Source organism: Cutaneotrichosporon cavernicola, assembly GCF_030864355.1.
Source record: "Cutaneotrichosporon cavernicola HIS019 DNA, chromosome: 3".
Lineage (NCBI taxonomy): Eukaryota > Fungi > Basidiomycota > Tremellomycetes > Trichosporonales > Trichosporonaceae > Cutaneotrichosporon > Cutaneotrichosporon cavernicola.
The window spans coordinates 2,303,009-2,323,967 of NC_083395.1; the positions used below are offsets into that span (position 1 = coordinate 2,303,009).

Consider the following 20,959-nt stretch of genomic DNA (forward strand, 5'->3'; position numbering starts at 1 on the left):
ATCGCCTACTCGTGTCCCATACATACAGCGGCAAGCCAAGTTCCTGTTCATCTGGCTGTTGACCGTTCAGTCAATTAGTCAAGTCGCATCATCAAGCCCAGATGATGTTCTTTCGCTCATATCGCTCACCTAGCCTGTTCCTATCAGGCTGAACCCAAACCCACCCCCGTTGCCAGAATACAGGTAACATACATTATACAACTACTCGTCGTCTACGACCGTAATCGACACCTCTGCGCGGCGTTCCGCGGTGTCCCCCGCAGCTGCTGCTGCCTGCGCAGCCTGCACCTCTGCGACAGTGTTGACCTTCTCACGCTCCTCTCGCTCCTTGCGCTGCCCCGTCTCGTCTCCACCAGCGAACTTGCTCTTCTTGGCGTCTGGTTCGTGGCCGTTGGCGCCTTTGCCGGCCTTGGACTCGCCGCCGCGGTTTTTGCGCTTCTGACGCTTGGCTCGGTTCCTGGCCGTCTTCTCGTCAGTCACACGATCACGCTCGGCTTGTCGCGCCATAAAGGCTGCCTGCTGCTCGAACTGGCGTCAGTGTCGCTCCATCTCCAAACCTTTCCCCTCCTCTAACCCAGGCCCCCAAGCCCCCCTCAGCCTCCCCCTCCCCCTCAGCCTCCCCCTCAGCCTCCCCCTCAGCCTCCCCCTCCCCCTCCCCCTCCCCCTCCCCCTCCCCCCCTTCCACAACCGAAAACTTACATCCCGTGTTTGCCGCTCCATGGCCTTGACGCGCTCGTACTCGCGTCGCCGCGATTGCTTGTAGATGTGGAACTCGCCCGATCCTGCCGCCGCAGATGAGCCCGAGATGTTCTTGAGCGTGTCTTTGGGCGTGCGGCCCATCTTCATCCCCATTCCTTCCGGGAGAACCACTTCCTTATCGGGGTTGGCTAGGAGCTTGTCGAGCTGCCATTAGCGAAATCAAAAGATCAAACGGATTACGCACTCGACGCCTTTGGATATCGTTCTCGGTGAAACGGCGGCCGCGGATCTTGGGCTCGTCGCCGGACGCGCCGCCGCGCGAACCGAATTCGGGGGATGGAGAGCGCTCAAACGGCTCTGGGGAAGGGGATCCGAGCTCGACTGGCATGGTTGAGTGTTTGTGGGAGGTGTAAGAGTTGAGTCAAGATTCAAAACACAACGGGATAATGGCTTTCATCATCGGACTTAGGCACGTGATAACACGGAGGTTGAATCAAGTCCGTGATCTGTATTAGGTTAGACCTGGATTACAACCTGTATTTGAATAGATTACAACTGTAAGTGTTTGTATATTGTACTCATTGCCGTCATCTGGCAATCTCACTCTCATCTTTTGGTTTAATTCGTTCTACATCTAGAGAGTCTCACATCTGTCTCTCTTTACGCCAAAACATAAACATCTCCTCCCTCTTTCGACACATTCGCTCCTAGTACTCTGTGGCGTGAATAGGGGAAATTGCAATCTCCAGATCACAAGATCACACTCGGCCTGCTCTCCTGTCCAAGAGAAGCTTCCTCAAACCCAAATCCCAATCGGGACTCGTCCAGACCCCGCGCACAGCGCACTTATTGATTACTCGAGTTAGCTACAAGTCCACGCTTGTGCTGTATAACTCGTCGTCAATTGGATTAGCTCTCACCATCTCACGCTCGCACCTCTCTTCCCAAGAACTATCCCACCCTCCCCAGGCATCTCCAAGACTTTCCTCAACTATGTCCCAAGATCCCACTGGTCGATACCGGGGACACAACTACGACCCAGAGTATAACGCCAAGCAAAAATGGAGGCAGAAATCGTGGAATAGTGGGCAGAGGTCGACGTACTCTAGGTCGAACATTGAATCACAACCAGGCTCCCCATCTATTGTAATGAGCTCGGGCCCGTACCGCGGTGGTGCGAGCGCCGACGCGTCTAGTCCTGGTGGTGGCGACTTTTACAACAACATGGTTCCTCCAGATCCCAACAGCCTCTCCTCTCCTTTGTCTCACAATCGCGAACGCTACACTCCTTCCTTTCCTCAACAGCCCCAACCAGACTACTACCAACAAACTCCTGTCTCCTCCAACAGAGAAAGTGCCATGGAAGGGCACCCAATCATCAAAATGGAGCCCAATCCCACTAACCCCTCCCGTTCCTCTGCGCATGGACTCAACGGCAACGATGATGCTTCACCCTCAACCAACTCCAACGCCACAACCAACCCGCAAGCTCAACATCCGCCCGACACCCTGACAAATGCAGCTGCTACGTCCACTGGTGAAGGTCTCAGCTCGCTTGAGAGACTCAAGCTCTTCAAGGATCGAGTCATGGCGACTCGCGGCAGCGGAAAGGAACAGCAGCAGCAGCCATCCTCGCACCAACTGGAAAAGGTTCGCGTCGCGGAATCGTTCCTCAGCCAGTCGGCTCCTCCCACACCCACTTCTCCTAATCCAGCTGGATCAAGTATCCAGACGAATGCTTCCCAAGTGTCTCAAGTTCCCATTGTGTCTCCTGCCGACATGCCACGAATCCTTCAGCCGACAGACAATGATACCTTCACGTCCAGCCAGCAACCCGCTCAGCCCACGACTCCCCAAAACGGCGAGAACGGCGGGGCTGATGATGTACGCGAAGCTCGTGAGCATGTTCTGAAGGAGAAGCTGCGTCTCAAGATGGCGCAACGGGCGGCTGGTGCCGATCCGTCTGCATCTCGCGCTCCCCCGACCCCGGCGACTCCAACTGGTGCACAGCCTCCTCCCAACAATCACAATGGCTCCACCACCAACGGTGAAGGTCGCCGCGCTCGTGAGGATGTTGAGATGAACGACGTGCAAGCGCGGCCCAACGGCTCAAACGGACACGCTTCACAGCCGCCTTGCCCGCGTGACGCCGCTTACGCGGAGAGTCGTCCGGCGCAACGTGTGGAGCCTCCCTTTGACCATCGAAAGAGCTATGCCGAGGCGGCGCGCCAGCGTTTTCGGGGCTACGGGTGCCCGTATGATGTTCCCGACAATACACCTGTCCAACACCCAGCGAATCGCCGGACACCTTCGCCACCTCGGCGCCGGGAACCTTCTCCGGGTCGTGCTCCTTCCCCGCGCCGTGGCCCGTTGGAGCGCCATCAGTCTCCCCCCCAGCCTGTGCGCCGTACGCCTCCAACCCCGCGTGAGCAGGTTAACCCCACTGTACGCTATGAACGGGCCACTCCTGCACCCGAGTATCCAGACCGTGGGCACCCTGTTGAACCTCGTCTGTCTTACTCGTCCGTTTCGGAGCGACGCCCGTACGAGCGTCAGCCGGCCCAGTATGGCGAGCCAGCGGGTCCTTCCCCGCCTTCGTACGTCCGCACTCGAACGGCGTTACTGATCTTAGGTATGCGAATGGCCGTCCTCGCGAGCGAGAGTATGAGCGCGACGCGCAGGCAATGCCGCCTCCAGCTGTCCGTGCGCCTCAAGTGCCGGTTGCAGCGCGCGACGACTCGCCTCCGTCTGCAGCCAACCCCATGGAGGCCTGGGTTATTAGCCAGGTCCAGTTACTGAAGCAACAGCAGGAAGGCGTTGCCAAGGCAATTGCCGAATTCGAGAAGATGATCGCGTCCGGAGTCTTCAAGGCTGCGGCACCTGCAGCAAGTGCGGTACGACCTACGTCTGGCTCGTCAACCTCAACGCCAAGCCGTGCTGGAGATTACCGTCAGGAGTATCGGCCTGAACCCCGACCTGAGCAGCGACCGGAGCAGCGCGTGAAGTATCGCATGGAACACGGCCCGGAACAACGCCCAGAACAACGTCCGTTGTACTCAGAATTCCGGCCTGCACCTCAACGCGAGCCGTCCCCAGGCCCGGCGCCTCGTTCATATGAAGAGTCTTGTGATTCCCGCGTTGCCCTGTCACCACGAAACCAGCCGCCCTTCGGGCCCAAGGAATACGAGTACAGTGATGCGCCGCGCTTCACGCCAAGGGAGTCCTACGGCAAAGCGCCTGTTTACAAGTCGTATGACAACTACAATAAGCAGAAGCCGTACGACCGGCGGCCATACGATCGGTCGCCCAACGACCGCGGCCCTTCGCCGACTCGCTCACAGTACGACTCTGGACGCCGCGGCTCGTGGGAGAACTGGGCACCCCCACCCCACCCCAAACAGTATGACTACCGCTATTAGATTATTATTTTTCCCGTTTTGTTATCCGATCAGCTTGCCTTGACATGCGTATGTATTGGGTTTGAGCACAATATGCCAAGGGGAACAGTGCAATGTTCCTTCAAGCTTTAGCCATGCTCCCCGGCGGCCCGCTAATGTCCAACCTCGTAAACATGCTCGTCCCGCAGTCGCTATTTTCTGCATCCATTCTACGTGGACTCGTGCACAAGCCCGAGATTGGCGATAACGCCCGATGCGGCCTTCTCGGCGGCCTTGCGTGCGTCGGCGCCCTGCGCAGCCTGCGACTGGAGGAAGTGCGCCTTGATCTCCCTCGAGCGGTTGATCTGGAGTGAGCCGAGTCCGGATACGGGAGAGCAAGGGAAGGGCTGATGAGGAGGAGCCAAAACGGCAAGACGGACGCGCGGACAACGACAAGGTCATAAAGTTTGAAATCTCGATGAGGAGCCAAGGCGGCCGCGAGACGTCCAGTCGACCATCCGGTGTGCGGCAGGCGGAATGCAACGCGTTATAGACATGCCATCCGTCCACCCAATGTCCGCCACACCATGCCAGAATGCTCCGCTTTTGGAATGCCGCCGTGGTTGCTCGCCGCTCGCACCTCTTTTGTGCTGTTCGTCGCTGTTGGCTGTTGGCTGTTCGCTGTTCGCCGTGCCCTTCCCGCTCTCCAACCCTAGCATCCGCAGACCTCTGCGCTCCACACTCACCTCCTTCGTGCGGTGCAGGCACTCGATGTAGTCCTCCTTCTGGCCGATGCACTGCTTAGTCTCGTTGGCGCCGGCGTAGCACTGGAATTAGTAGCTATCCACATCCATGATCCGTCTCGATCTCGGTCTCGCAAACCAGGATTCGTCGGGATCGCGTAGCACAACGCACCTCCATGAAAGAGATGAACGTCTCGTGGCACCGTGAGCGTCCTCCGTGATAACCGAAACCCGACTGTTGTCAGTGTTGGCCCCGCCGGCGCGCTCACCATCTTGTTGTAGTTGAACGGAGGTGGACGAATGCGCTTCTGCCCGTTGGTTCGTGGTCCATCGCTTGGCATAGATATCATAAATACTCCCGTTCTTGATCACCACACGTCATTTACCACGTGGCTGGCAACTCCACTTCGGCCATCGTCATGTCCCCAACCGACGAAGAGTGGCAACTAGCAACCAACAATTACCAGCCATCAACACCTCCTCTTCATCACACAATCGAGCTACAACGGCCACAATGCTGGTCACCACAGCCCTCCTGGCTCTCGCCATGGGCGCGTTCGCCATTCCTCATCAGCAGCCTTTTGATCCTGATCTCGCCAACGCAATCCCGGCCTACATCCAAGAAACCGACGGCGTTGACCGGTATGACGGGCATGAGGTCTGGCGTATCAACTGGTCCAACCTCTCCGTCGCGTCCCGTACTGCACTCCACAGCGTACTCGAAGTGAGCATTCCTTCTTTCTCTGATCTGGAACAGAGAAAATGAGCGCCAAGCCTCGTCGGACCTTGACCTTGACCTACCTCCACTCCCGCTAATCCCAGTCCACTGGCGACATCTGGAAGGCGACACCAGACGTGATCGACGTGCACCTTCCCCCGCGTGTCGCCGCCTTCCTCCCTTCCCTCATCCCGAAGGACGCGCAGGCGACCAAGATCGTCCCCGACCTCCAGGCCCTCGTCAACCTCTCCCTCGCCCACCCCGTCCCTGGCCTTGCAGGCGCCTACGCGACCCGCTCACCCCTCACCAACCCCCCAACTGACCTCCCCGATGGCGGGTGGAACGTGTCGACCCTCGGCACCGTGTTCCACGATGCATTCCAACCTTTGTCTGCCATGGACCGTTTCCTCGACACCCTCGTCAAGGCGTTCCCTGCGACGCTGCGGGCGGTCGAGATCGGCCAGTCGTCAGAAGGACGCCCACTGCGCGCGTACACTGCCCACCGCGCCGATGGGAAGGAGGATGCGCCCGAGGTCGTGATCATCAGCGGCCAGCACGCCCGTGAGGTGAGTAGCCGTGGGCGGCTGCTGAAGGGGGCGATGGTGCCCACCGTCATCTTCTCTCCTGAGATTGCGTCGCATAGCAACTGACAACAGTGGGTCGGGCCCGCTTCTGCGATTTACTTCCTCCACGCGCTGCTTGTCAACCTCAACGATGACCCGAATGGCACCGCCGCCAAGGTCCTCCGCGAGTTCACCGTCACCGTTGTGCCGACACTCAATCCCGACGGGATCGTCTACTCGCGCGAACACAGCCGCATGTGGCGCAAGAACCGGCAGGACGTCGGCGGCCTCGTGTGCAAGGGTGAGTCGCGGGGAGTCACCGGTTGCTGATCACAGGCGTTGACCTGAACACAAACTGGGGCTACGAGTACAGGCCGTCGCGTCTCGCCTGCTCCGAGTCGTATTCTGGCCAGCGTCCTTTCGAGGCACCCGAGACCGCCGCCATGGCCAACTACATTGTCAACGGCACCGCGGACGCACCGCGCAAGAGGATGCCGCGCGCGTTCATCGACCTCCACAGCTACGGGCAGCTATGTGAGTTGTGGTGGCATCTGCAGCATCTTGGCCGAGAAGGTCGTTGGCTCTCCACCTTCCCTATCTCGAGATCATCGGCCATCCAAGCTGAGATTTCCGCCTGTTATCATCGAACCCACTAACCCCAGTCATGTTCCCGTACTCATTCTCGTGCAACGTCTTCCCCCCCGACGCCGAGAATCTCATGGAGGCCGGTATCGGCGTCGCCAAGGCGATCCGCATGATCGGCGGCCCAGGATACCAGACCGGCCAGGCGTGCCAATCGACGCTGCGCTTTTCGGGCGACGCCGCCGACTACACGTACGCTGTGGGCCAGGTTCGGTGGTCGTACTCTGCAGAGTTACGCGATACAGGCACCTACGGCTTCATGCTTCCGCCATTCTTAATCCGGCCGACTGGTATCGATGTCGTCGCGGGTCTCTCGGCACTCGCGCTTTTCATCTACAACACTGAGATCGAGCCTTGAACCGGCGTCTCGAGCTACCTCGCGCCACGGCGCATCCTGTATCTGGCTGCTCCGGCCCACATAGAGAACAGTGAACACGGCGACTGTTGTTGATTATCCCCTATGCAGTGACATGTCTGCAGAGAAGGCGGAGGTGGAGATCTTCCCGATGACGTCTCTCTCCGACGAATTTTCCCACGCCACATGCTAGCTGTGTCGACACCCATCACCACCCTCAAGACTTTCATGCACTCTCGCAGTCCTAATCTACAACTCTACGGTATCATGCCCAGTTCTCAAAACTACAGCTCGATCAGGAGCGCTTCCTCGACCGGCTGCTGCTTAACAGCAGGTGCTTCCTGCGGTGCTGAGGGGAATGGCGCGACGCCAGGCGCTGACGGGAACATGGAAGGCGTGTACCATCCCTGTGGGACCTGCTGCGGCTGATGCTGAGGAGGTGCCTGCTGAGGTGGGACCTGCTGAGGCTGTGGAGGAGCATGCTGGGGCTGGGCGTGAGGAGGGGCGGACGCTGCGCTCTCCCAGGGATTGGCAAACGCAGCGACGGGCGCCTCGACTGGGCTCTTCGTCGACGAGTACGAGGCAGTTCGTGCTGGTGCGGACGGTGCGGACGGTGCGGAAGGCGCTGCGACGTAGCTCGGCTGCTGCAATGGCGATGAAGGGAGGGGCACGGTGGATGCGACCGACGGGGACATGGAGGGGTGCGAGGCCATGTCGATGGGTGGTGGGGCCGAGGCCACTGTGTACGAAGAAGCGAGGGCAGAGGCGGAAGGAGTGGCGGTCGTGACAGCGGGAGCGGACGGGGTGGGGGCGGAAGGAGCGGCGGTGGGGAGCTGAGGATCGGGGGCAGCGTACTGCGCATACGAGGACTGGCGGGAGGGCTGCTGAGGCTGCCACGGTGCGTGCTGAGGTCGGTACGCGTATGGGTCCGTGGCATGCGGCATCGAGGGGTACATCGAAGGGGCGTGTTGGGCTGGGGCCTGTTGAGGTGGTGCCTGCGGTGCAGCGGCCAGCGCGTACCCGTTCGTGTAGGGCTGTTGTGCTGGCGGGATGTAGTAGCCCTGCTGCTGCTGCTGCTGCTGCTGCTGGTATCGGTATCCGTACTGCTGGTAGTATGCGGCGTGTTGCGCCTCCTGGGCCTTGCGCTGGGCGTAGGCCTGCTGCTCGTCCAGGATGCGGCCATACATCGCGACAGCCTCGCCAAGCTTGCCCTGCATCTCCTGCAGCATCTGAGCCTTGGTCGTCTTCTCCTCGACGTTGCGCTGGAGCTTGCCGCCAACGGCGAGCGCCTGGTCGTGTAGCAACCGCGCGTGCGGCAAAGAGTGCAAGTCTCGTTCGCCGTAGGCGGCCATCATGTCGAGCGCGTTGCTGAACGTAAGGACCGTCTCGGTCTCGCGCGGGTTCAGGTCGAACGTCGGCAGCGGCTTGAGCTCCTCCTCCATCGGGGCAGAGGGGCGCGCCTCCATCTCACGTAGGCTCGCCTCAATCGCCATGCGGAGCTGCTCGTCCTCATCGTCGAGCGCGCCCGTCCTGAGCGCCAATGGTGGCTCAGATCCCATCATGGCGCCAGGCTGTGCCTGCGCTAAACTGAGCTCGATCGCGCGCTGCAGGTCCGCGTCATAGTCCTGCCGCGTGCGTGGCGTGCGTCCCGGCACAGCAGGCGCAGGCTTGTTCTTGCCCGCCTTGACCCAGCAGCTCTCGCACACTCGCACGTCGTCCTGGATGCCAAAGTGAGGCAGGGGCATCGAGCGGCTCGAGCACTGTTGATCGAAAACCAGTCCGCAGTTCCGGCAGTGGTGTTTCCGGTTCGTAAACGTAAATGCTGTGCGGCAGCGCATGCACACATCCGAGTCGACCCATGCCGGTGCCGTCGCCGTCTCGATAAGCGACGAGTTATTCCGTTCCGGCGGCGGCGGGAACTTGATGCCACTGTTCTTCATGTCGTGGTACGCGTCGACCAAGAAGGCGAGCTCGCGCTTCTTCTCAAACGCCAGCGCCCAGCTCTGGAACATCCGCAGCGCCATCTGTCGCACATCGGCGTTTGTGGACGGCCCCTTGACGACGCCAATCATCTCGTCAACAAACTCTTTGCTCGCGATCTCGGCGAGGAAGTGATCGCCGCCGTTCTTGATACATGTGTCCACCAACTGCTGTCAGGACGGGGTCGGAATACTGCCGACTCACACTCAACGCGTACATCTGCACGCGACCGTTGGCGCTAGCCACTCGAGCCTTCAAGCTTTGCATCGCTTGCTTGGGCTGCACAGCCTTGGAGCGGATCATGTCCGTGATCTCAAGGTTGAGTGCAATGTCCTCGCCCTGCGGGAACGCAAGCTTGAGGGGCGAACATGCCTTCTCTGTTGGTCAGCATTCCACGTATCGCAGTTGTGAGGATGCCGACGAGGATGCCGATGCGGCCTGGGCGCAGGCGGCCGATGACTTGCAGCTCGCGGTTCGCCACTCACCAACCAGTTCCTCATACTGGGTGTTGGTTGAGGATCCCCAGAACCACGCCATGGTGGGCAAGGGGTTGGATTGGATTGAGGGTCGTGAGTAGGTTGAGTGGCAGGCGTCGCCTGGCTCAAATGTGGCGGACGAGTGTGGGGTAGTGATTGGTGATTGGGAAGGGTTGTGGGAAGGGATCGTATGCAGTGGTTGCCAATGCTGATGACAATGGAGTGGTCGTGTGGGGTCGTTAACTATTCTTATCCGAGAGCGAAAGCCCGAGAGAGATAGAGAGAGAGAGAGAGGCAGAGAGAGACAGAGAGGGGGTGTGAGATGAGGGGATGACAGGGAGAGGATGATGGATGATGGACGATTACGTTGCACTGGATGATATCAATAGCAGCTTACAAGTTGCCACCGTAGTAACTATAACAAGCCACATGGAACATGGGATAACTGCTTAATGTGCGGGGTAAGCCACTTCAAAGTGCTTGTATTCTGTATTCTGTAATCTGTATGAGTGCCACCTAACCGGCGTTATGACTAGGGTGGCGTCCTTGGTTATGGTGGAGTGAGTACCTTCCTATGGTGGTAAGGGCCTCCCTGAGTGAAGTAAAGTGAGGGGATCGATTGTAGAGTGTTCACATTCAACTGAGTGAGGGTTGTAGGGGTTGAATGGGTGAAGGGACTCGAATTCGTCAACCATCAACCGCCACCGCCAGTCGCCGCTTGTTGTCAATCAACTCTTCTCCATCGAGACACCACAAACCACACTTCTTTCATCCCAACAGCCAGTGCTCTCCATCCAGCAGAGTACGCGCATCCAGGGCTAGAAAGATCGCTTGCACATCGACTTTGCGCCTCCCTGCAACTTCGTCGCGCGAGTAACCCCCAAATACGAGTGGTGGAGGCAGCAACATCGCGAACCACTCTTCGACTTGCCCTTCACCCTTCTACCCTCCCTCTTCCGACCCCGTCTACTGTGGATATCAATACTCCCAACGAGAAAATACTCTCCGCGCGACTTGTCTAGCGCGGATTCGACGCGTACGAAGCGGATCGACGGATAGAAACAACGCAGGCTCGCGCGTTGTTCTCCAGGCATCTACAGCGTTTTTGCCTCCTGTTGCAGTGATTCTTCGCGCTCTCCCCTGCATCTCTCACTAGCCCATCCGCTGAGACGACGTCGTCCGTAAGCTCTCTTGCTCAACTCTACGGCTTAAAGGCCTGCTCCACGCGTCGATTCCCTCTCCGACATGACGGTCACATTCGCCTACTCGTCTGCTCCAGTCAAGCAGATCAGGGAGATCCAGTTTGGTGTTATGAGTCCCGAGGAAATTGTCAGTGTCTCAAGTGTTGACTCCAAAACTAAGACACCAACTCACGTGACAGAAAGCCTATTCAGTGGCTAAGATTGAGCACCCAGAGGTTATGGACGAGAACGGTCGCCAGAAGGTCGGCGGTCTAATGGATCCCAAGATGGGAAGTAAGTGGAGAGCTTAGTGGAGAGCCGGTACATAGCTCGGAAGCTTACTGTTCACTAGCTATCGACCGCAACTTCAAGTGTCAGACCTGTCTCGAGGGCATGTCCGAGTGCCCGGGTCACTTTGGTCACATCGAGCTCGCGCGTCCTGTCTTTCATGCGGGTTTCATTGTCAAGGTCAAGAAGATTCTAGAGTGTGTGTGCTACAGTTGCGGCAAGCTCAAAGTCGACCTGGTGAGTGGCAAAACCAACAAACAGGGCCGCAAGACGGTTACTGACAGCCTCAGCGCGACCCTCAGGTCTACACCGTCACCAAGCGCATCAAGCCCCAGCACCGTCTCAAGGCGATTTGGGCGATTGCTCGCCCGAAGGGTGTCTGCGAGGCCGACGACCTGACCGAGGAGAACGGTGATGCGACCAATGAGGATGTCTATATGGACGAGAACCGCCCCACCAAGCCAAAGGGCCACGGCGGATGCGGCTTTGATCAGCCCCAGTACCGCAAGGAGGGCCTCAAGCTCATTGGCGTGTTCAAGCCCAGCAAGGACAAGGACGAGGCAGGTGCCGAGCCAGAACGCCGCAATATCTCTGCAGCTGAATGTCTCAACATCCTGAAGAAGATTCCAGACGAGGATCTCAACATCATGGGCCTCAACGCAGAGTACGCGCGCCCCGATTGGATGATCCTCACGGTCCTGCCCGTGCCGCCGGCTGCCGTGCGCCCCTCCATTTCCGTCGACGGCGGTGCCATGCGCAGTGAGGACGACTTGACGTACAAGCTCGGAGAGATCCTCAAGGCGAGCGCAAATGTGCGCAAGCTCGAGTCGGAGGGTGTTCCACCAAGTGTCGTTAACGAGCACTTCGACCTTCTCCAGTTCCATGTCGCGACGTACATGGACAACGACATTGCCGGTATTCCGCAGGCACTGCAAAAGTCTGGCCGTCCAGTCAAGGCCATCCGTGCACGTCTGAAGGGCAAGGAGGGTCGTCTCCGAGGCAACCTCATGGGCAAGCGTGTCGACTTCTCTGCCCGTACCGTCATTACTGGTGACCCCAACATCCAGTTAGACGAGGTCGGTGTCCCGCGCTCGATCGCCATGACTCTAACGTACCCCGAACGCGTCACGCCGTACAACATTGTGTATCTCCAGGGCCTCATCAACAATGGTCCTGCGACGTATCCGGGAGCTCGTTACTACGTCAAGGATACTGGTGAGCGTGTTGACCTCAAATACCGCAAGTCGGGAGAGCCGATCAGCTTGCAGTTTGGGTGGATCGTCGAGCGTCATCTCAAGACCGGCGACTTTGTTCTCTTCAATCGCCAACCGTCGCTCCACAAGATGTCCATGATGTGTCACCGCGTGCGCGTGATGAACTACTCCACCTTCCGTCTCAACCTTTCGGTCACGTCGCCGTACAACGCCGACTTCGACGGAGACGAGATGAACTTGCACGTTCCTCAGTCTGAGGAGACTCGTGCCGAGTTGAGCCAGATCGCGTGGGTTCCTCGCCAGATTATCTCGCCACAGGCCAACAAGCCTGTCATGGGCATTGTCCAGGACACGCTGTGTGGCCTCCGCAAGTTCACTCTTCGTGACAACTTCTGCGACTGGGCTCTAGTCCAGAACATCCTTTTATGGCTGCCAGGCTGGGATGGGACCATTCCCCCACCAGCAATCATCAAGCCTAAGCCTATGTGGTCGGGCAAGCAGCTGCTCTCACTGTGTATCCCTAAGGGCGTCAACATCGAGAAGAAGAACAGCGAAAAGCCGAGCGAGATCGACGTGACTGACGAGAACGTCCTGGTCGACAACGGCGAGCTCATCCATGGTGCAATCATCAAGAACATGGCAGGCGCGTCTGCGGATGGCTTTGTGCATGTTATCTTCCGCGAGCACGGTCACGTTGCCGCACGCGACTTCTTCTCGGCCGTCCAGATGATGATTAACTATTGGCTCCTACACAACGGTTTCTCCATTGGCATCGGCGACACCATTGCCGATCGCAACACCATGGCTGGCATCAACGCGCGTCTTGTGGAGGCCAAGGACACTGTGCAGCGGTTCATCGAACGCGCCGAGGCCAATGACATGAAGCCCCAGCCCGGTATGACGATTCGTGAGACGGTCGAGGCCGAGGTGTCCAACGAGCTCAACAAGGCTCGTGACTGGGCCGGTAAATCGGCGCAGAACAACATCAAGGAGGACAACAACGTCAAGCAGATGGTCGTCTCTGGCTCCAAGGGTTCGTTCATCAACATTTCGCAGATGTCGGCGTGTGTCGGCCAGCAGATCGTCGAGGGCAAGCGTATTCCGTTTGGCTTCCGCCACCGCACGCTGCCACACTTCTCCAAGGACGACTATGGGCCGGAGGCGCGTGGCTTTGTGGAGAACTCGTACCTGCGTGGCCTCACTCCTCAGGAGTTCTTCTTCCACGCAATGGGTGGTCGTGAGGGCCTCATCGACACGGCCGTCAAGACGGCCGAAACGGGTTACATCCAGCGCCGCCTCGTCAAGGCCATGGAGGACCTCAAGGTCGGCTACGACGGCACGGTTCGCAACTCGTCCGGAGACATTATCCAGTTCCTCTACGGAGAGGATGGCATGGATGGCTCGATGGTGGAGAACCAGAATATCGACATTGTCCGGCATAGCGACGAGGCGTTTGAGCGCAAGTACAAGCTTGACGTTCTCAGCGGTGGCAAACTGGGGTTCAAGTCCAAGACGTTGCAGGCTGGTATCGAGTCGAGCTCGATCGAACTGCAGGACGTTCTGGACAACGAGTTCAACTCGATCTTGGCCGACCGCCAGTTCCTCCGTTCCGAGGTAATCACCGATGGTGATGCGAAGAAGCCATTGCCCGTCAAGATTGCCCGCATCATTCTGAATGCGCAGCAGCAGTTCAACATCGACCCCCGCGCCCCCAGCGACTTGGACCCTATTTACCTTAATCAACGGCGCCAGGCGCTGTTGGACAACCTGATCGTCGTCCGCGGTACCGATCCCATCTCGCTTGAGGCGCAGCGCAACTCGACCAGATTGATCTTCGCCCTCTTGCGCTCGTACCTGTCCACCAAGCGCGTGCTCGAGGAGTACCACCTCACACGCGCGGCGTTTGACTGGGTAGTTGGAGAGGTCGAGGTCAACTTCAACAAGTCGCTCATCAACGCTGCCGAGATGGTTGGCACACTTGCTGCACAGTCGATTGGTGAACCCGCGACACAGATGACGCTCAACACGTTCCACTACGCCGGTGTGTCCAGTAAGAGTGCAACGGGTGGTGTCCCGCGTCTCAAGGAGGTGATCAACGTCGCGGTGAACATCCGAACTCCTGGCCTCAGCGTCTACCTCGACGAGGAGTACAGCCGCGACGAAAAGTCGGCGCACCAGATCTCGAGTCAGCTCGTGCACACTCGTCTCCGCGACGTGACGGCATCGGTCATGATCTTTTACGACCCAGATGTCCACTCGACAAGCATCGAGGAGGACAAGGACTTTGTCGACGCGTGGTTCGCCATTCCCGACGACGACATCAACCCGCAGAACCACTCGCCGTGGCTTCTGCGTCTCGAGCTGGACCGTGCCAAAGTCAAGAACGGCAACTGGACCATGGAGGGGATCGTTTCGTCTATCATGGACACAGTCGGCAGTGACGTTTTTGTGTTGCACTCGGATGACAACAACGAGAAACTTGTCATCCGCATCCGCATTGTCAACAACAACAAGGAGGAGGACGACCTGTTGGGTGACGAAGACATGTTCCTCAAGCGCATCGAGGGCACGCTTCTCGACCAGGTCGAGTTGGGAGGCATCCCTGGTATCCGTCGTGTGTTCCTGTCCAAGGGCAAGAAGAACATTGTCAACGAGAAGGGCGAGTTCGCCATCAAGGAGGAGTGGTACATCGAGACTGAGGGCATCAACCTGCTTCAAGTCATGGCTGTGCCGGGTGTAGACGGCAACCGCACCTACTCGAACCACGTCTACGAGGTTTGGGAGAAGCTCGGTATCGAGGCGGGCCGTAACGGCTTGTACGCTGAGATCCTCAACGTCCTTGACAAGGCTGGTTCGTACGTCAACTACCGTCACACGGCGCTTCTTTGCGACCTTATGTGCAACAAGGGCAACCTCATGTCGATCACGCGTCACGGTATTAACCGTACCGACGCGGGTGCGCTTTCGCGCTGCTCGTTCGAGGAGACGGTCGAGATTCTTCTCGAGGCTGCGGCTGTGGGTGACATTGACGACTGCCGTGGCGTCGCGGAGAACGTCTTGCTTGGCCAGATGGCGCCTATGGGCACTGGCGCGTTCGACGTGTCGCTCGACTTGGGCATGCTGAAGGACGTGATTGTGGACCACCGTCTGCCAGTCCAAAACGCGATGCTTGCGAGCAACATGGGCGGCATGACCCCGGGCGGCAACATGACGCCGTACGACAACTTCTCGCCCATGTGGAACGGCGGTGGTGCGGTGGGGACCGCGGCGTTCTCGCCAATCCAGAAGAGCAACAACGACGAGGGTGGTGGTTACGCGATGGGCTACGGCATGTCTCCCATGGCCGGCATGTCACCATACGCACCCACGTCGCCCATGCCCGGGTGGTCTCCCACCTCGCCGTTCGCGGTCACGAGTCCCTCGTACTCGCCGACCTCACCGTTCGCGGGCGGTGCAACGTCTCCATGGGTACCACGCGGTGCGGGCGGCTACGGCGCCACGAGCCCGATGTACTCGCCTTCGTCACCGCAGTACTCGCCAACGTCACCGTCGTTCTCGCCGTCGTCGCCGACCTTCTCTCCTGCCTCGCCAGCTTATGGCGGCGGCGCCACGGGCTACTCGCCGGCATCCCCAGCGTACAGCCCCACGTCGCCGATGGGCAACGCGACGTCCCCGCGCTACTCGCCCACATCGCCGACTTACTCTCCAGCGTCGCCAGCTTTCTCCCCGACGTCGCCAGCGTATTCACCCACGAGTCCTGCGCCATTCACAGCAACGTCACCCAAGTACTCCCCGACGTCGCCCCAGTTCTCTCCCACGTCCCCGACGTACTCGCCCGCGTCGCCGATGTACTCCCCCACATCGCCGCAGTACTCGCCCGCTTCGCCAGCGTACTCGCCGACGTCGCCGCAATATTCTCCCACCTCCCCTGGCGGAGCACCGGGTGGCGCTGGCGCGGGCGGCGCGAACGGGCGCTCGGGCTGGGGCTCGAGCCGTGGCGGATACACGTCTAGCCCGAGCTGGAGCAAGCCCAAGTAGGCAGGTTGGCATGCTTAGTGACGTGCACGTAATGACGGGTGACGAGTTCAGGCGGGACCCGCGTAAATCCCCAGCGTTTGCTTTCCACGGCGTGTTGAGACAGAGGACGGATAGTGGTTAGTGAGAGAAGAAGGATCCAGAAAACAAACATCGTTATAGAAATGGGCGCGTGCGTCCGCCATTGCATGGGCTGCGGCCCCTAGTATCCTGTACGCTGTAACAATGCATCGGTGCAGCTGAGTGCTGGGAGGGGGGGGGTAGGAGGCAGAGAGGGAGGGGGCGAAAGGGGAGATGGAGGGGGGAGGTTGCTCTATGGTGGGGACGTGAATCACGCTGTGGTGAACAGCACGGTCACGACCCATCAGCCTTACTCCCGCGCCCTCCCCTTGTCCTTGTCCTTGTCCTTCCTCCCCTCCTCCCTCAGGCTGATTCAAGACGACATGCTTCTACGTAATTCTACATCTAGTTTAATCCGACAGTACGTCGTCGTCATCAAACGGCGCCCGCTCATAGTCCATAGGCCTGCGCATCTGGCTCGTGACCCAATCCTCATCCGTGTCTTCCAGAGCATACCCGTCTCCGCCAAAGTACGTCAACAACACCGGCAGCAATACCAGCCCATGTAGTGCCCCCGCGAGGATGAGGGCGAGCCACATGCGGAAGTAGTATGTTTCGAGCAACTTGGACCGGGTCAGCGCAAGAACTGAAATACCGGCCAGCTTGGTCAGTGTGATCCCGCTAAAGATAGAGGGACCGACTTCGACTAGGGCCGTGTAGACGCGTTCGTCACGGTCCCTTTTTTCGTCGTAGACCAGTCCGCCGGCACCCATGAATGCCCGGGCTAGGTGGGAGCAGAACTCGACGGCGATGCCGAGCGAGATTACGAGGTTGACTAGCGAAATGGCATTGAGGCTGATGTGCCAGAATCCCATTACGCCCATCACGTTCAGGACTGCTAGGATGCAGGTTCCCGTGACCACTAGGCCTGTTCGCCAGCTCCCCAAGAGCACCGAGGATATTACCAGTACAGCGCCCGAACCGAGAGCCAGTACTTGTACAGTCATTCCCCGGATATAGGCGTATTGGTCGAAGAAGACGTAGAAGAGCGAGTAGGGGAACACGTCTAGTCCCGTGCGCGTTGATATGTCGGCGGCGATGCGGCGGGCCGCAGCGAGGGCACTGATAAAGTCGTTTTGGGTGCGCAGAGGGGTGTGGAACGTGCGGAAGTGGGACGCGTTCGGCGTGCCCTGGGAGTCGAGGGCTACTGCGGTAGAATAGCCCTGCAGTCCGCCAAGGGGACACGAGTCGTCAGCTGGCGAGACAAGCCACTGGTTGAGGAGGCGGTCAAATTCGTCTCCAGTCGGGAGGCCGGCCATCGTGCTGTCCCACTCGCGGCCGGCGAAACAGGGCTGGCACAGGCGATCCGAGTCACGTGGACGGCAGAACACAGCCGGATTGGCTTTGCGCACACGGCAGCAGCTGTCGAATGCCGGGTTCGTCCACTGCAGGAAGTCGTCGATCCACGCCGCTGGCGGGGCGGCGAGGAAGCTGCTATCGGGACGTTTGCGCTCGGCCTCAAGGGTGTTCGCCACGCTGAGTTCCATGCAAGTTGTGAAGCGCCCACAGAGCTCTTGTTGTCCCAAGCGGTTGGCTGGGTCGCCGCCGCGCACGACAAAGTACACGGGCGGCCCGACGTCGAGGTGCGCGTCAAGGTCGTTGAAGTATGGCACGAGGTACGAGTCGGGAGGAAGGGCGAGGCGCTGGTCGAGGCCGAGGTTTATGCGCTGGATGCCGACGACCGAGACGAGGAGGAGTGCGCCAAAGGCGGCGAGAACGCCGTGCTTGACCTCTGGCTGTAAGAGAGCCGGGGCGTACACCCGTCTGATGAACTGGTGGATTACACCCTCAGAAGCAGGGCCCTCGTCGAGCCTGATCTTGCCTCGTAACGGGATACACGGGAAGATGTCCATGCGACCCGCCTCGCAGCGCTTGAGGTCGAGCACCATCGCACTGACGAAGACTGTCACCTGGAGGAGCGCGCCGATGAGCACGCTACCGGCCGCGTAGATGGCAAAGTTGCGGACGGCGGGCATGGGGACGAGTGCGCCGAGCGCAAAGGCCACGACTTCGGTCGTGCTCGACAGCAGTATAGACGGACCCATGCGAGCGACTGCGCGCGCAACCCGCTCCTCGGCACTTAACCCGGCAACAGGGGTTCTCCCAAACTCGACCTCGTCGTCGCTGTCACTGTCAACCGGCCGTGGCGGTGCATCAGGCCCGGCGTGGAGCGCATTCTGGCGGTCGAGCTCGTGCACTAAGATGAAGACGTTGTCAACCCCGACGGCGAGGACGAGGAACGGGATGACCTCGGCGATGATGAGGGTGACGCGTACGCCCAAGAACGAAAAGAGACCGACCGAAGTGCTCACGGCTATAAGCACGATGGCGATACCAAACAACCCGAGCGTAAACTTGGAGTTGACGAGGAGGAGCGTCGGAACAGTGCTGAGCGACGGCTCCATCTCCTCATGGTCGGGCAAGGTGCGGACGATGCCGAGGCGGTAAGCGAATTGGTGGATCTCGGCGCCGAGGCGCTTGAACATACGCCCGATTTCGCGCTTGGGCACGCGTCCGCCGCCGAGCGACAGCGATACGTACAAGAACATAACAAGGTACGAGAGCACGACAATCTTGACGTCCGTGTTGGTACTCTTGTTGAGCTGCTCTTCGAGGGACACGCCAGTAGAGAAGGATACCTTGATGCCGTGCGGAGGTTCGAGGTTGGTAAGGAACGCCTCAAGAGTGCGCTCCCACTCTTCAGTAGCGGGTAATCGCTCGTCACCCTCCTCGTAGTTGGTAACGACGTATGTGACGACAAGAGCCTTTGCATCGAGCCACTTGCCGTTGGCGCCGCCCAGGACGAGCTTGGGGTCGATCGGCTGCCCAAAGTCTGGCAAGCATTCGCCAGGGCGCTGGGCGCATTCCTTGATGCGCTTGGCCCAGCCGTCTCCCCACTGGTCCATGTCGTCGCCAAGCCACGCGCTGACGGACTGGACGACGCACGGCGTGCCCTTGCCAGAGGGGGAGAAGCACACGTCCTGGAGCGTGGTCCCGGCCGGTGAGGCGAGGTTCTTAATCTGCCCCTCGACGGCAAGCCACCAGTCCAGCGTTCCGTAAGAGACTGGCGTGCCTCCGCCCTCGGCCGTGATGAACAGCTGCTCGCTGCGGTAGAACGGGCCAAAGTACTCGTCGAAGAAGGCTTTCTGCGCGGCTGCCTCGCTGCTGGGCGCTACCCACAGGCGTACGGGGTCGGTCTCAACTGCGAAGCGCACCCACCCGACGTTCAGGATAGCGATAACCAGCGAAGCGAGGCCGAAAGTCAAGAACGGATGGGAGGCACAGAAGAGGCCAAGGCGATAGAAAGAGCGGCGGAGGACGGCGTTTATCTGGTTCTGCTTTGGCTGGAGGTGTTCCATAGGGTCGAGGAGGGACGCTCCGCGCCCTAGCCGGAAGTGGATGCTGCCGCTGGGCCCCGAGTCGGTATCGGCGCCACTGGACCCACGGCCGACCAGCCCCTCGAGGCCAGTCGTGGTGGGAGAGAGCGGTGGGTCGGTTAACGCCATGCGTTCGTACTGCCGCCGGCGGGCGCGCAGAGCCGTACGGGTACCATAGTATGCGAGGCCGATGGCGAGGAGAACGCCGTACACGATGAGAAGGGAGAAGGTGAGGCAGCTGACCTTGCCGACTTTACATCCCGGTTCGTCTGGTGGCGGAATGTAGGGCAGCGCTGGACAGACGGAGGGACAGTCTGCGCAGGCGCAGCGCGACTCGATCCCCTCGTCCGTACACGACAGCGGGGTGCGCGAGTAATTCGTCCCGGTGGGGAAGTCGATTTGGAACGGGCTGCCGAGACCGGGCCGCACGTCGCCCATGTACTTGAGAAAGTCGTGGGGTTTAGTCGCGCCGCCTCCAATCAAGTCCATTGCGAACCCGTTGGTAGCTCCAAACTGCACGCTCTTACAGCTATCGAAGAAGCCTGTTGCGAATAAATCTGACACGGCATAGTCGACGGACTTGACGGCCTTCTGGCCCGTTGTGGTTCGCTGCGTCTTGGTAACGGCCATAAAGGTGCTCTGGTCCGGGGAGCAGGTAAAGTCGCAATAGAATGCGCGGAAGTTGTTGATGCACGCCGGACAGGCCGCGATCAGGGGGGCGGCTTGGGATAGCTGGTCGCCAAGAGTCTTGACTTGGTCTGAGGTGCAGCAGACATGTGAGGGGATGTCGTAGGCGCTCCCGCAGACGGTGGCGAGGAGGTCGTGAACCTTGTCGTCCATCTATGTTAGCGGGTTCAAGGACGGCATACCTCGGTGGCGGGGCCCGAGTCGGGACACGGGAGCTCGGCGCCAAACATGGAGGCGCGGCCGCACGAGCCGCGCATCGCACAGATGCCTGGCCCGCGGGGCGGGTCGGCTGACATGTTGGTGGTGTCGTGGTGAGGTGATGGGGAGGGTGTGGATGTGAGATGTAGTGTAGTGGGTGGCAAAGTGAGTGTTAATGGGGGGAATCGGGATCAACGATTGAGATGATTCAAGGCGCTTTCGCGTTTACCTTCCTTGTCAGTCATCACCGATGACGTCCTCGGCCCAGGGATAGTGATAAACATCACCGTGGGAGATGTCAATTTG

At 59.6% G+C, this 20,959-nt stretch overlaps 7 protein-coding genes across 7 annotated transcripts; 3 read left to right on the forward strand and 4 right to left on the reverse strand.

Annotated features, from left to right (window-relative positions):
• Positions 1–201: 201 nt before the first annotated feature.
• Positions 202–1,087, reverse strand: CcaverHIS019_0308590 (uncharacterized protein; the record flags this gene model as incomplete). The annotated part of the gene is made up of 3 exons (XM_060599352.1): positions 202–528; positions 700–903; positions 944–1,087. The coding sequence occupies 3 exons, from the start codon at positions 1,085–1,087 to the stop codon at positions 202–204; spliced, it is 675 nt and encodes a 224-aa protein (XP_060456054.1).
• Positions 1,088–2,082: 995 nt separating this feature from the next.
• On the forward strand, positions 2,083–4,118 carry CcaverHIS019_0308600 (uncharacterized protein; the record flags this gene model as incomplete). Its single annotated transcript, XM_060599353.1, has 2 exons — positions 2,083–3,296; positions 3,332–4,118. The coding sequence occupies 2 exons, from the start codon at positions 2,083–2,085 to the stop codon at positions 4,116–4,118; spliced, it is 2,001 nt and encodes a 666-aa protein (XP_060456055.1).
• A 188-nt stretch (positions 4,119–4,306) lies between these two features.
• Positions 4,307–5,091, reverse strand: CcaverHIS019_0308610 (uncharacterized protein; the record flags this gene model as incomplete). Its single annotated transcript, XM_060599354.1, has 4 exons — positions 4,307–4,441; positions 4,823–4,903; positions 4,992–5,054; positions 5,089–5,091. The coding sequence occupies 4 exons, from the start codon at positions 5,089–5,091 to the stop codon at positions 4,307–4,309; spliced, it is 282 nt and encodes a 93-aa protein (XP_060456056.1).
• A 242-nt stretch (positions 5,092–5,333) lies between these two features.
• CcaverHIS019_0308620 (uncharacterized protein) lies at positions 5,334–7,100 on the forward strand (the record flags this gene model as incomplete). Its single annotated transcript, XM_060599355.1, has 5 exons — positions 5,334–5,543; positions 5,642–6,103; positions 6,194–6,401; positions 6,437–6,634; positions 6,763–7,100. 5 exons carry the CDS (start codon positions 5,334–5,336, stop codon positions 7,098–7,100), a joined length of 1,416 nt encoding a protein of 471 aa, XP_060456057.1.
• A 281-nt stretch (positions 7,101–7,381) lies between these two features.
• Positions 7,382–9,614, reverse strand: VPS27 (uncharacterized protein; the record flags this gene model as incomplete). Its single annotated transcript, XM_060599357.1, has 3 exons — positions 7,382–9,244; positions 9,282–9,454; positions 9,563–9,614. The coding sequence occupies 3 exons, from the start codon at positions 9,612–9,614 to the stop codon at positions 7,382–7,384; spliced, it is 2,088 nt and encodes a 695-aa protein (XP_060456058.1).
• Positions 9,615–10,798: 1,184 nt separating this feature from the next.
• RPO21 (DNA-directed RNA polymerase II subunit RPB1) lies at positions 10,799–16,274 on the forward strand (the record flags this gene model as incomplete). Its single annotated transcript, XM_060599358.1, has 4 exons — positions 10,799–10,882; positions 10,935–11,028; positions 11,087–11,259; positions 11,313–16,274. The coding sequence occupies 4 exons, from the start codon at positions 10,799–10,801 to the stop codon at positions 16,272–16,274; spliced, it is 5,313 nt and encodes a 1,770-aa protein (XP_060456059.1).
• Positions 16,275–16,741: 467 nt separating this feature from the next.
• On the reverse strand, positions 16,742–20,751 carry NCR1 (uncharacterized protein; the record flags this gene model as incomplete). Its single annotated transcript, XM_060599359.1, has 2 exons — positions 16,742–20,608; positions 20,638–20,751. 2 exons carry the CDS (start codon positions 20,749–20,751, stop codon positions 16,742–16,744), a joined length of 3,981 nt encoding a protein of 1,326 aa, XP_060456060.1.
• Between the last annotated feature and the right edge of the window lie 208 nt (positions 20,752–20,959).